The sequence below is a fragment of the Lynx canadensis genome, chromosome A1 (genome assembly GCF_007474595.2).
Source record: "Lynx canadensis isolate LIC74 chromosome A1, mLynCan4.pri.v2, whole genome shotgun sequence".
Taxonomy (NCBI): domain Eukaryota; kingdom Metazoa; phylum Chordata; class Mammalia; order Carnivora; family Felidae; genus Lynx; species Lynx canadensis.
The window spans coordinates 172,220,647-172,234,240 of NC_044303.2; the positions used below are offsets into that span (position 1 = coordinate 172,220,647).

Genomic DNA, 13,594 nt, shown 5'->3' on the forward strand with positions numbered 1-13,594 from the left:
TTAAGCTGAACAGGTCAAAAAGTCATAATGCATTTTTAATATACAAATTTTGTTACTATTTATTGTTATCATGACACACATGTGCTGTGTCTGTGGAAGCCCTGTTCCTGGCATACAGAAGTTAACCGACAGTAGGGCCTTGCTCCTCTCCCCTCATCTATGCCTTTCTGGACAAGCTGTTCCTTAAGCTAGAGCTTTTTTAAAAACTGAATTTCAAAATTTTTTGTTATAATTTTTTAGCATTAGAGTTGATTCCATATGTTTAATTTCTGTGATCACTTAATCACTATGTTTATATTTCTGACAAATACACCTTTACCCCTGAACATCGATGTCAGGGAGGCACAGATTATTAAATATTTAGAAGAACCAGGAAGTCCACCGTCTGCTGATCCATCTCTGTCAGTCAGCTCTGTGTTGCTGAGCAGATGGGTCCGCCTGTGCCTGCAGGCCACGGGGGGCTGGGATCTAGGGGCCGGGAGGAGCACAGATGCTGTGGAGACAGTGCACGAAGGGAAGAAGGCCCTGTCCAGATTCCAGATTCCAGAGTTGCTTTTATTCTCTGCAACGTGACAGATTACACCCTACTGACCAAGCCTCGCCGCTTCAAACGTGCTTAATGATGAGCAGTTAAGCAGAAGTTCAAAAAATACACAATTAAAAACATTCAGTTTTGGCAAATTTTCTTTAAGGACTTTTGGCTCAAATCAGCTATTTCCCACTTGCATATAAAATGGTTTGTGTTCTAAATATAAGGCATCACTACTATTTGACTGCATTTGATAATGTATAAAAACATTTCGTAAGCATGTGATTTTGCAAAACTACCTGGTAACATAGGGAAGACAGGTAAATATCCAAAGTGGTAAACAACATGGCCAAGATCACAAGGTTGAGAACCAAGTTTGCTAATACCTAGAATTCAGTGCTTTATGGCCACTATTCCTGATAGCCTCTCAGGGAAAAGAATTATAATGCCTTCAGAGTAAGCAAATAAATACTTTCACACACATCACTGTTTTATAGATCAATCTAAGGCTATGGAAATGGACACTCTGGAGCAAGGATACATCTGATCAGATATTTTTTGACTTCCTGTTCTACAACTGACTATAAATATTAGGCACTGATGAAGAAAACTCCTAAGTTATTATTATCTTGAATCTCTTTCAACAGAATCTACCTTTAAGAAATATTCATGTAGGGGCGCCTGGGTGGCGCAGTCGGTTAAGCGTCCGACTTCAGCCAGGTCACGATCTCGCGGTCCGTGAGTTCGAGCCCCGCGTCAGGCTCTGGGCTGATGGCTCGGAGCCTGGAGCCTGTTTCCGATTCTGTGTCTCCCTTTCTCTCTGCCCCTCCCTGTTCATGCTCTGTCTCTCTCTGTCCCAAAAATAAATAAACGTTGAAAAAAAAAAATTAAAAAAAAAAAAAAGAAAATGGAAATCCTCTACTATACCTTTTGTGACTAATTTCAAGGCCTTTAATAATAGTAAGTCTTCAATGAGAAGGAGAAATATCAAGAAATATCAAGAAAAATCAAAACTCACCCATGAGAATCCTGGTAATTAGCAAATACTCCATCATTATTACAGACATTCTTTCTGACTGATCTACTTGAGGCATGACAGCCATGTTCCTTCATTAATTATTAAATTATTTCATGAGATGAAATATAAAGATTATGTATTCTTTAGTTATATCATCTTCCTTTACTATCGGTGTTTTATTCTTACTATGCATCAAATTTTTGAGAGGAAGATATTTATTTAGGATTAAAAAACAATTATACAGATTATAGATATTTAAAAAGAATATTTCATACCATGTGAAGAAATAAATACTTCAAATGTACTTAGGAACACTAATAGTGTACCCTAAATAATTTACACTTTTCTTCACCACTTGGATAGAAATCTCAACTTATTAATAAAAACCCTGTGAGTTTGTTTTAAAATAATCATTCCTGACATTTTTCTAATTTTTAAACTGGTATTTATTTTAAGTATTTGGTTCAAAAAGATAGATTTACTATATTTATTACTATACCTGAATTTTGGAGGGAAGTACAGATTTCTACATCCTGAAGGATGGCACTTTTTAAATTGGCACTCCCACCATTTATATGCAGATACCTCATGGAAGTTGCCTGCATTCATAGCTCACTCCTTGCATCCTCATCCCTCCCCTCTTGGCCTTTAGTAGGCAGCTCATTCAGGAAGAGGACTAGAAATACAGAAGCACTGGAAATCAGACCTGCTACCAACTAGCTTCTCACCCATGGCAAGTCATGAACCCCTTATGAATTACGACTTACTCCTGTGTAGGCTGAGTAGGCAGAACTTGGTGATACCTAAGGTATATATTTTGAGGGTTCTTTCTCACCCCCACAGGCTGGCCCCAAGCCCACGTTTCTGAAACCATTGCCCAATCTCATCCAGAATGCCCCCTAGCAGCTATGTTTGTATTGACCTTGAAGAAGCCCAGACATGGCCGAATAGACTGAGGTGAGTTCCTGACTCAAACTGGGCTAGCCAGATGTACCCTCCCATAGAACTGGGACCTGCATTCAGAGACAGCCAGTCAAGTCTGCCTGTGGCTACAGCTGTAACCTGGAAACTGTGGAGGCTTCCCCCATAGACATGGATAAACAGAGAGAAACAAAAATGATGCTAATGTTCAGAGAAATAGTACTTGCTGAGTTCCTGATAGTTTTGCAATTCCTAGTTTCCAGTTCCTTTCTGAGGCACAGCTTTGTTCCTGCCCTTCAGGTCCGTGAAGCGACCAATTTTATCACCATGAATAAGCCATTATATAAACACATGAAGTACAGATTCAGAATGGGGAGTCATACAGGCCCAATGAATCTACTACATGTTATTAGAAATAATTTTCACATTAAAGCAAAATAGTTTAATGAGTACAAAGTTTCAGTTTGGGATGATGGAAAATTTTTGGAGAAAGTAGTAATGGTTGCACAATGAATGTATTTAATGCCACTCAAAAGTGGTTAACATGGTACATTTTATGTTATATATTTTATCATATTTTTAAAAGGATAATTAAAATATAACTACCCTTTCACATACTTAAGGATCGCATGTATGTGCACGCGGGCATATACTTTTATAAATAAAAATCTGTGTTATGAAGTATAACCTTAATTATACTCTCAGTTACCTAATAAGATTCAAATTGCTAAAACTAAAAGGTAGCCCCTATAAACAGATGGATCCTTTCTGCAGTCATAGAAATCTTTCAGGACATAAGGGCAGTCCTTAATTACTGCCTCAGCAAATAAGAGTGTGAATGACAAAACCACTCCTTAACCCAAGAAACTCAAGCCCTTTAGAAGGTCAGATGTCCACCTTTTCTTCCAAATCAATGCCTCTCTGCGTTTTAACGTGAAATTTTAAAGACAAGAAAATTTTAAAAATCACTGACAAGTCAAGGACAGGCATACCCAAGCCAAATTCAATATTTAGATCCACTCAGTTTCTTTATAACCAAAAATTTAATCGGGGTTTGGAGTCAGAGTCTGGCAATGCACACAACACCCATTTCCATATTCTGGTACTCAAGTACTAGTACTCATTCCTGTAGCACTAAAGCATATCTCTGCATCCAACTAATCACAGACATTGTATAATTTTCAAGGCACCCCTTAAAAAAATTAACATTAAATACCTACTGTTGATTAGTTCTTTGTGTTCAGCAAGGGTTTTTGCAGGATCCAGCCAATACTGTGAGGGGGAAAAAAAGGGTGATTATAGACATTAGTTGTTTTTCATTGGCCTTCACTTTAAGAATATTTGTCAAGTGTTATTTGAAATGAAATTTAAATGCTTAATAAATATTTAACTTATTACATATATACAGAAATATACTTAAGAGCTTTCTGTGACTAGAACACTAAAAGAAAAATGATGTTGATGTTCAGAGAGGAGCAGAGAAGAGAAACAGTAGTTGTAGGTTCTTGGTTAAGTTCTCATGCTGATTATAAGGTCAGTAATTTCAACATGCTGATGAGCAGGAAAACAATGGCTGCAGAGAATGCTCCCCAAGTCTCTTTCCAAAGTCCCATCACAACCGCCCTACAGCCATTTCTCTTTCAAATGCCCTCACCCTCTTCACTTGCGGTCCCATCCCTTACAGGTAGTACTGCTAGATATTAGGAAGAAAGCAAACAAATTAAATCAAATCCTTATCAAGTATCCAGGAAAGGCAACTCAGCACAGTGGCTGAGGGTCCGAGTCCCAGAGCAGACCCAGCTGGATTTGGTCCTGGCTCTTCCTTCATCATCACCATGGAACCTGGAACAAGTTACTTGACTTCTCCAAACATTCTCCATAGGCTTGCTGTGAGGATTAAATACATGAATTCCTAAAGTCTTTAGAATAGTCCCTGGTTCATACTAAATATGCAGCACATACTAGTGATGATTATTATTAAGGTCTGAGGGTCAAATTCTTATTAAATGTCTTTAGCCAGTCTAAGGTACTTGTTTATGAATTCAAGTTAATCTTTGAGGAACAGAAATTTAGATAGTAATAGGAGAATTTTTGGCCCTGGTGAGAGGCCTTCCTTAAATCTTACTTTTGTGAAATAAAATCACTTAAAAAAAAGAAAAAAAGGAACAATCCTCTATCCCTGCCCCTCCATGTGGGGGAACAGCAAGGGAGAAGCAATAAAGCACAGGGGGGAGCATCAGGGTCTCCCATAGAAGTGCACAGCAGAAGGGCTTCCGGTGCCCTGCGGGTCAAGGGTTGGAGGTCCCAAGGGCCAAACTGACCAGTTTCCATTTTCACACATTCCCCAATGTAGAGGCAATTCTCACAACAGGGAGTAGGAGCTGGTTCACCTTGAGCCACTTTATTCCCAGCACTTTTGTGTTTACCATGGTGAAAACATTCACACTCTCCTGACACCTCTGGGTCAGGAATCACAGGTCACAGGAGGATCCAAGAGAATCTTCCTGCCGGGTTCCCCTTTCCCTGCCCCTTCACTGAGGGGAGAAGTACCTGATCTGTTGTACAATAATAGCAGTAAGTATACAGTGTAATTGTAATATCTTATACAACCCCCTCACCTCTTATTCCTAGAACAATTATTCACACTAAATGTATGTCATAATCATATTATTATGATTTTATTACAGTACTGAACTCTATCCCCTGTATGTATCATCTTCACGATTTTCCACTCATACAGCAATTACTGTTTTTCAATGTTTTTAAAAGGTAAAGTAACCAATATATGTAAGTGTAGTCACTTGTAACACAATTCTCATTATTCTGATCCTTATCATTTCTCAATTTTTAAAGGTGTAGAATCACTCACTTTTAAAATAAAGGCATTTGGAACAGAGGCCAGGATCTGTTAACTGCTTTCAGAGCTCACAGTGACTACTAAGGAGATATGGTTTTGGTGTTATAATAATGGATCCTAGGGAAACGCTGATTTATCCAAATAGAGTGCAATCAATCCAAATGTTAAGCTGTGTGTTGAACACAGAGCAGACCCTTTCCCTCTAAGCATATAAAGTTATGGATGCTTCCTATAACATGGAAACAGGTGGATGGAATGTTTCTTGCCATTCATGTTTAATAAAAAGTTTTGACTATTCCTGGATTTTTCCAAAGAGGATAAAACCAAGGAAAACACACACAAATAACCATAAACACTTGCATTAGGTTTCTATTGCTGTCATAACAACTTATCACAAACTTAGAGGCTTATGACAATGTCCATTTATCATCTCCAAGTTCTAGATTTCTTGGAGCAAAGTTTCTCTGCTCCAAAGCCAAAATCAAGGTGTCAGCCACCTGAAGTTGTTGAGGGTTACTGGCCATTAGAAGCTCTCTCCATTTCCCTAGATTTCAAGACACACATAGTATGAGGTCTTAGTTTCAGCCCTACATCACATCTACACATGAAGCCTTACCAAGTGCTTGGGACAGGAAAGGAGGGGATGGAATGGGCCACTGGTCTTACTGTTTTCTGTCTAATCTCAACTTGAAACTAAAAAGAAACTGAAGTTTGAGGACAGCTTCCTGTTCTCTCCTCCTAACATCATCATCCCAAGAAAACAAACTTTACAAAAAGATTCTTTAAACTAATTCATTTTTGGTTTTGCTTTCCTTCCAGGATGCTTTTAAGTCACAAAAAAAAAAAAAAAAAAAAAAAAAACACAAGAAACAGGAAGCTTTTAACTAAATCTAATAAAGACTCATTAACATGACAAAAATCTCCCATCAATGATAATCTATATAATTTCAAAATAAATCTCTTTCTTTGAGAGCAATCAGATTTGTGTGGTGAAAAAGTACAATGAAGCTTCTGAGATGAGTTAGAAATTACAATTCTGCAGCAAAAAAAAAAAAAAAAGGGTATCAGGACAGTCAAATGCTGTTCAATCAGCTCAGTGCACATTAGATATGCTAGGCGTCAATCCAGCGCTCGCCGTGCACAAATCTTATTTGATTCAAATGGAAACCAGGGGTTACAGAGGTCAGACGATGATAAATGCACCAGAACATAAATAATAAACATGAGCCACCAGTTTCACAAGCTAACATCTTAAAATGTAAAACCCACTTACACTCAACCAAGAGAAAGAAATGACCTTGGAACCAAGGAGTCATACTATAATGGCCCTTGCCACGGCTCATTATCAAAAAGCCATCAAACATAGCACGTGTCTGATCACCACAAAACACATCAGGCGGCTACCCCATAACCCAAAAGTAAAAAGAGCACAAGAATTTGCCAATGAACACGATACTCCAGTTTTGAGGCCTACATTCAGAACATATGTAGGCTCTAAAACTGGGATATTATTCATTCAACATTTATGGAATACCCACTATATGTGCTCTATGTCATATCAGACCCTATCCTGGGGCATATGGGGTAACAAAGACTCAGCCCTGAGGCACTCACAACCTAGCAAGAGACACAGACATAGAATTACAATACAATATGCGAAGTGAGATAATAATGTATACGAGATGAATACGTATGAGATGACAAAATTATATACTAAAAACACTAGTTCTGCAGGTTAAGTGTAGGAAGGCATCACTGAAGAGAAAAACTTTGAATAGCAGTTCATGAATAAAAAACTTTTCCAAAATACAGAAATGGAGAACAGAGCCTTAACTTTTTATAAAGATGATGTCTACCAACTCAGCAACTCATAAAGCAAATACATTTTTAAAATCTAAAAGCATTTTAAAAAATTTTTTTAACGTTTATTTATTTTTGAGAGACAGAGTTAGAGCACGAGTAGGGGAGGAGCAGAGAGAGAGGGAGACACAGAATCCAAAGCTGGCTCTAGGCTCTGAGCTGTCAGCACAGAGCCTGATGCGGGGCTCAAACTCACGGACTGTGAGATCATGACCTGAGCTGAAGTTGGACGCTTAACCAACTGAGCCACCCAGCTGTCCCTAAAATCTTAAAGCATTTTTAAGTGACAACATAGAAGGTATTCCTCCAAGTCCTTTACAGCTAAGCATGGCATTGAAATCAGCGCTGCCCAATAGCTAACAAACACTCAGCTAAGAAACCAACGTTCACAGAGGACTTCCACTAAGAGAACAGGTGCATCCAGTCTTTCCATCTGCTCTGGGTTGGGGGGAGGGAGGAGCAGAGAGCAGATCACTGTCCACTGTGGGGCTGGGCTGCAGAGAGTGGCTTTTCTGAATTGCGCTTTGGTGTAAAGCCTACTTGCCTACCTCAATGGTCAGAAGGAGAGACAGCCTCATCTCTCGTTCTCTCTCAACATTTAAGCAGTTCGTTCTCTAGAAAAATCTATCACTTTCTTCCCCTTCTTTCCCCTTACCCTGCTATTTCAAATTTATATCCTGTAATTTGTATATCCTCACAAGCTGGATTAGATCCTCCTTTGTAGAATGGTACCAGTTAACCAAAATGGAACCATCTCTCTCTCTAATTCCTACTGTCAGCTTCCTCACACAAGACAATACGAACAGACTACAGCCCCAAGACACAGTCACTAAGGAGTCAAGACAGTAGCCCTCTTTGGCTCTGGCCCCCTGCCAGGGTACAAGAGGCGAGAAGTTAGGTGTTCTTACCTCTTCAGTCCTATCAATCCTAATAACAGCATTTATGTGACCTGGGAAGAAATGACAGACAGGCCCAAGTTCCTTCTTACTCTCTGACAGTCTTGGCTAAATGCCCTGAGCGTCTTTCATTCACCTTGGCTGATAATGTCTCAATTTCATCAATTTCCTAGGTAACAGTCTTGGAATTAGATCTTAAAACTCTAACACTATCCAGTAAATCAATATCCTAACCTTCAGAAGATATATATTAAATTCACAGTCCGACCTTTCATCTGACAACTGTTCTTTCGGAGAATCCTAGAGTTCTAACGGTACAACAAGCCCTAAAATTTTTTAGATAAAGCAAGGACAACATAAAATAATAAAAACTTTGCTGCATCTTATTTCACACTGGCTGTAATGCTGATTCTCTTTGGAGATTTTAAGAATGCTACAATGATATTTAATAATGTTTCCTGGAGATCAAAAAAGGTTTTAAAAGCACACACAGTTTTTGTCAGTTAAAAAAAAAAAAAAAAGCAATCTCTTGATCTAAGGGAGTAGTATAAAAAGAATTGACCATCCATAGGGGACAACAGAGCCACAAAAAATGATACTACAGTTCATTCCTAGGGAGTTTGAGGAGTCGACATAATTTGCACATATGTTCTAAGAAATCCAGCACTGTTGTGATAGTTATTTGTGCTTTTCCCAGTGCCTCTGTAGACGGATCCCATGACCTCTAAGCAACATGAACAGAATGTGATTTTAATTTGCTCCTTGGTATGAATTACAGAAGCTGTAGCTCCTCAGGTAAAACCACCATAATGGAGCTAAGTTACAGCAGCAACAGAAATAAGGGGCTGAAACTGAACGATCTACATGGGATTGGGGGGAGGGTGGGTTGTAATTAGACCTCATTTTGCAATGAAAGTGGATTCCAATGTCTCACTATTGGTTCATTTGGCTCCTCATGAGGTGTCATTGGCCCCAGGGACTATTCCTCAGTTCCCATCCATGGACCCTGGCACCAATCTAAGAGTTCTAGTAATAATGGTTTAAAAAAAAAAGGATAATAGTAACAGACAACAGTTATTAAATGTTTACCATGTGCCAGGCACTGTTGAAGATGTTGCATGTATTTATTCATTTAATCCTCTTATAACTGTATGAAGTAGGAACTACTATAATTGTCATTTTGCAAATAAGGAAACTGAAACACTGAATATTTAAACAACCTGCCCCAAATTATAGAACAGAAGACCCAAGAAACTGACCCCCCTTCCATGTTAACCTAAGTTCAAGCCACTCTCTGGGGCACTGTCTGGATAGGAACATATAACCTCAGTTTCAAGATTCTTACCCTCAACTGCCAATTCCTCCTTTCTCAGCTCACTCCCTCTAAAATTCTGATTCCATCAGGACACACAATTCAGTCATCCTACTGCCTGTTTACAGTCCCTCCTTCCCAGCCCACACCCATGTCCTCACTCGCATCACATGCCAGGCAAAGGTGTCACTTCCAGTCTTCCTCATTTCCCTGGCACAATCTTCCCTCCATAATATCCACTGAAAAAAGCCCTCTACCTCGCTATCTTCCCTACGCCAGCACCTAGGAGGCTGGTCATAAACGGAGATTCAAATTGTACAGCCACAAATGTGCTCATTTTGTAATTATTTTTAAGTTTATTTTTATTTATTTTGAGAGAGAGAGAGAGAGAGAGAGAGAGAGAGAGAATGAATGAGCAGGGGAGGGGCAGAGAGAGAGAGGGAGAGAGAATCCCAAGCAGGCTCACGCTATCAGGGCAGTGCCCAATGCAGGGCTCACGAACTGAACTGATCATGACCTGAGCCGAAATCAGGAGTCAGATGTTTAACCAACTGAGCCACCCAGGCACTCCTAGATGGGCTCATTTTAAATTCATAATCAATAACCCAGGGGAACCGAGAACCCTACCACATTTTATTCTTTCACTTGCTTAGGTAACTCCACACTTTCTCCTCTCCTCTTCTCATACTCTGAGCTGATGACCTTGCTTATTTCACAGAGAAACTTGAAGCAGTTGGAAGACAATGTGCATGGCTTCTCATGACATCTACCAAACCTGCCTGCATCTGTGCTGATGTCTTCTATCACTATAGATGAGCTGTCCCTGCTCCACTGAACCTCATCCCTTCTCCACTATTCAGGAACATTTTTCTAGCAACTTTCTGCTTCCTTTCCAGGACTGAAGTTTCCCTTTCTATAAAATCATTCCTAGCACAATTCATGCCTTTATTTCTCCCATAATTAAAAAATAAATAAATAATAAATAAATAAAAGGTCTTTTTGACCCCAATATCTGCCCGTTTCACTTCTGCATTTTAAATCTCTGGGGAAGAAATGGTTATTCTATACTATGTTTGCTCTCCTCCCTCTTGAACTCCCTTTAGAACACATTCCACCACCTACTGCTAAATCTAGTGATGGACGCCTTCACCCTTGAAAGGCATTTGTCATGTGGTTTCTAGGACACCTGTCCATATAGCTTCTGCTCTCACCTTACAGGCCATGTACACCTTCACAATTTCCCTTACTGGTTGCTCATTATCTCTTTAAGCAGGAGGAAAGCTAGACTGCCCCAGGCTCACACTTACAGCAAGGCTCCTGGCTTTAAATTCCATCTATGTACCGACAACTCCCAAATGCATAGCCAGACCAGAACTGTCCCCAGAATCCAGCTGCCTACTTGACATCTCCACTTAAATGTCTATCAGAATCTCAAACTTTACAAGTCCAAAAGGGAAATGATGGTTCTAATCCCTCCTAGAAAAACCGGTTCTCCTGCAGTCTCCCGCATCCTCATGTATGACGCAACAGTCCTCCATTGGCTCTGGTCAAAACCTCTTTACCGTCTATCTCTTTGATCCATCTGCAAATCCTGTTGGCTCTAGGTTGAAAACGTAAACAGAATCTGGTAAATTCTCACCACTCCCAGATCCAAGCGGTCATCCCAGTTTACCTGGATTTCTTTGGCAACCCCTTTACTGGTAAGCCCTCCATCTACCTGTGCATTGAAAGGAATTCTGTTAAAACAGAGATCAGATCACTTTACACTTCTGTTCAACATCCTGCAGTGGTTTCTCTTCTCACTCAAAGTAAAATCCAAAGTCCTTATGATGGCTGACAAGGCCCTGCAGGATCTGGCCTCACTCTCCACTGCGTGTTTTTGCATGAGGCAGCAGGAAGGACCTGGAGGAGAGTGTAAGTGAAAGCCTTGGGGCCCTCAAGAAGGCTGCTGGGAGGGCCTAAAGGAAAGCAAAGAGAAAGCTGTTAGAAGCAAGAAGAAAGAGGACCCTCACTAGGACAAAGAATTTAGCAATGCTGTTGCCTGTGGCAACATGGAAAATAAAAGATGTCCCTAATGAGTTGGATGATCCAGATAAGGAGATGTGCAGGCAGACTGTTCAAAGTGCAAACTGACTTCTTTTGCTGCCTCCAATGAAATCCAAGAGCAGAGAGATAAGCTGAAAAGAACTGTTAAATATAAAGGATCCAGGTCTTACTGGGTTTGAAAATAAAACTCTCATCCCTAGGTTTATCCTGTAGCAAACAGTGTGCTACAATTAAGAAATGGCTTCTGGGCAAAGACTGAATCCAGAGTGCTGTCAGGAAACCATGGATGTAACTAAAATTTTATTAATTCTCAAAGAGATCAAATATGACCCTTTCAAACTAGCAAAAGGTCTTCTAGGAATCTTAAGGGCATTCTTCGCTAAAAGCCTCACAAGGAATTTCAGGTATAGAAGGGTTATTTCAAAGTGGTTTGTGGGTGTTGCCTTTGTCTAACAAAGCTGATTATAAATCAATTAATAAGAAATACACAGTGTTTTTAAATAGAATTAGTTCGGCCTCAGCTAAAGGAACAGAGACACTACACACTGAAAAGAGGCTTTTGGACCTCCAATCCTCGACAGGCAAAAGCAGGCTGAGAACACTACTTAGCTGCTAACACACACCACTTTTCATGGAAAGGGAAGAAAAATTCAGAGAACAGAACCAAAAGCCCAGCCAAGCCAATCAACACGTGAACACTCCTAGGCAGTAAGACCAAGCTCTAATTAAAAGAAAAGGCTACATGTGCCTGGCTGGATTTTGGGACTGTTACAGGTGGGTGACTGCTATGTGCCTGTCTCCCCCCATTCTAAATGAAAGTGTCTTTGCAGTTATCCTACCTATGTGTTAAATAGTAGCGTGGGAGGGTGTGAATTTATCTTTCTTACCCCTTTAATTACAGGTCTTCAGATTGAGAGGAACCATACTTAAGGGTTTTAACTTGAAGAACAATACCAGAGCCTGATTTGATGAAAACGTGGACCTCAAGTATGACCTCCAAATCTCATCATAAATGAGATCTGGGGAGACCTTGGGAGGACAGGTGCATTTTACATGCAGAAAGAATGCAAATACTTTTGGCCAGGAGACAGACTCCTGTTTAAAAACAATTTTTTTTAATGTTTATTTATTTTTAGAGAGAGAGAGAGCAAGCAGAGGAGGGGCAGAGAGAGAGGGAGACACAGAATCTGAAGAAGGCTCCAGGCTTTGAGCTGTCAGCACAGAGCCCAACGCGTGGCATGAACTCACAGACTGCAAGATCATCACCTGAGCCAAAGTTGGACATTTAATCAACTGAGCCACCCAGGTGTCCCTAGACTCCTGTTTTAAAGCTTGTCTGCAAACTGGTTGACACTCTTCCCATCAAATGGTATAATCTACTCTCTCTTCCTTTCCAATTTCCTAAAATGAAAATAACCAAGGTCTCAGGACTGACAGATCCTATGAGAAAAGGGCTGAATCCTATGAGTGGGCCCTAAGACATCGATTTTGTGTGGCCCAGGAGACACTTATTCTTTCTTAGCAATTTCTGCTGACATTTCAGATAGCTGAAGTTGCTCCCTACACATTCCTAGCATCTGCATAAGTGAGGTATCACTGTTCTGACTAGGGGATCATTTCATCTTGAAATAAAATCTTAAATCTGACATGCTCTGAAACTGTAGTAATTAAAGTACACAGGTGGTTTAGCTAGGGTTTGGTTAAAGTCTGTTCTAGTAACTGAACACAAACATAGCTTTATTTTATTTTTTTTACATTTATTTATTTTTGAGAGACAGAGAGAGACAGAGCACAAGTCGGGGAGGGGCAGAGAGAGAATGAGACCCAGAATCCGAAGCAGGCTCCAGGCTCCGAGCTGTCAGTGCAGAGCCCAATGCAGGGCTTGAACTCACAAACCGTGAAATCACGACCTGAGCTGAAGTCAGACGCTTAACTGACTGAGCCACCCAGGCGCTCCAAACACAGCTTTAACTAACATGTTACTTGGCACAGAGGAGCCAAGCCAACCCCAGGGATTATGAAGTAAGTAGGATGTAGACTCCCTGCTCAGCGCCACTGCATGGTTATGCCCAACTCACACAGCTAGCACAGCTGCACATGGCAGCCTTGCCCTTTTTATTCTGCATTTATAGTCTATTTCTCCCTAAGAACCTTA

General features: G+C 40.2%; 1 protein-coding gene across 3 annotated transcripts in view; it reads right to left on the reverse strand.

Annotated features, from left to right (window-relative positions):
* The window catches only part of EPB41L4A (erythrocyte membrane protein band 4.1 like 4A), a 255,409-nt gene that overhangs the window by 113,166 nt on the left and 128,649 nt on the right, over positions 1 to 13,594 (reverse strand). For all 3 annotated transcript variants that reach the window (XM_030326299.1, XM_030326289.1, XM_030326309.1), the window contains exon 3: positions 3,689 to 3,740. In XM_030326299.1, the coding sequence (XP_030182159.1) occupies positions 3,689 to 3,740 (52 nt within the window). The remainder of the gene's footprint in view (positions 1 to 3,688; positions 3,741 to 13,594) is intronic.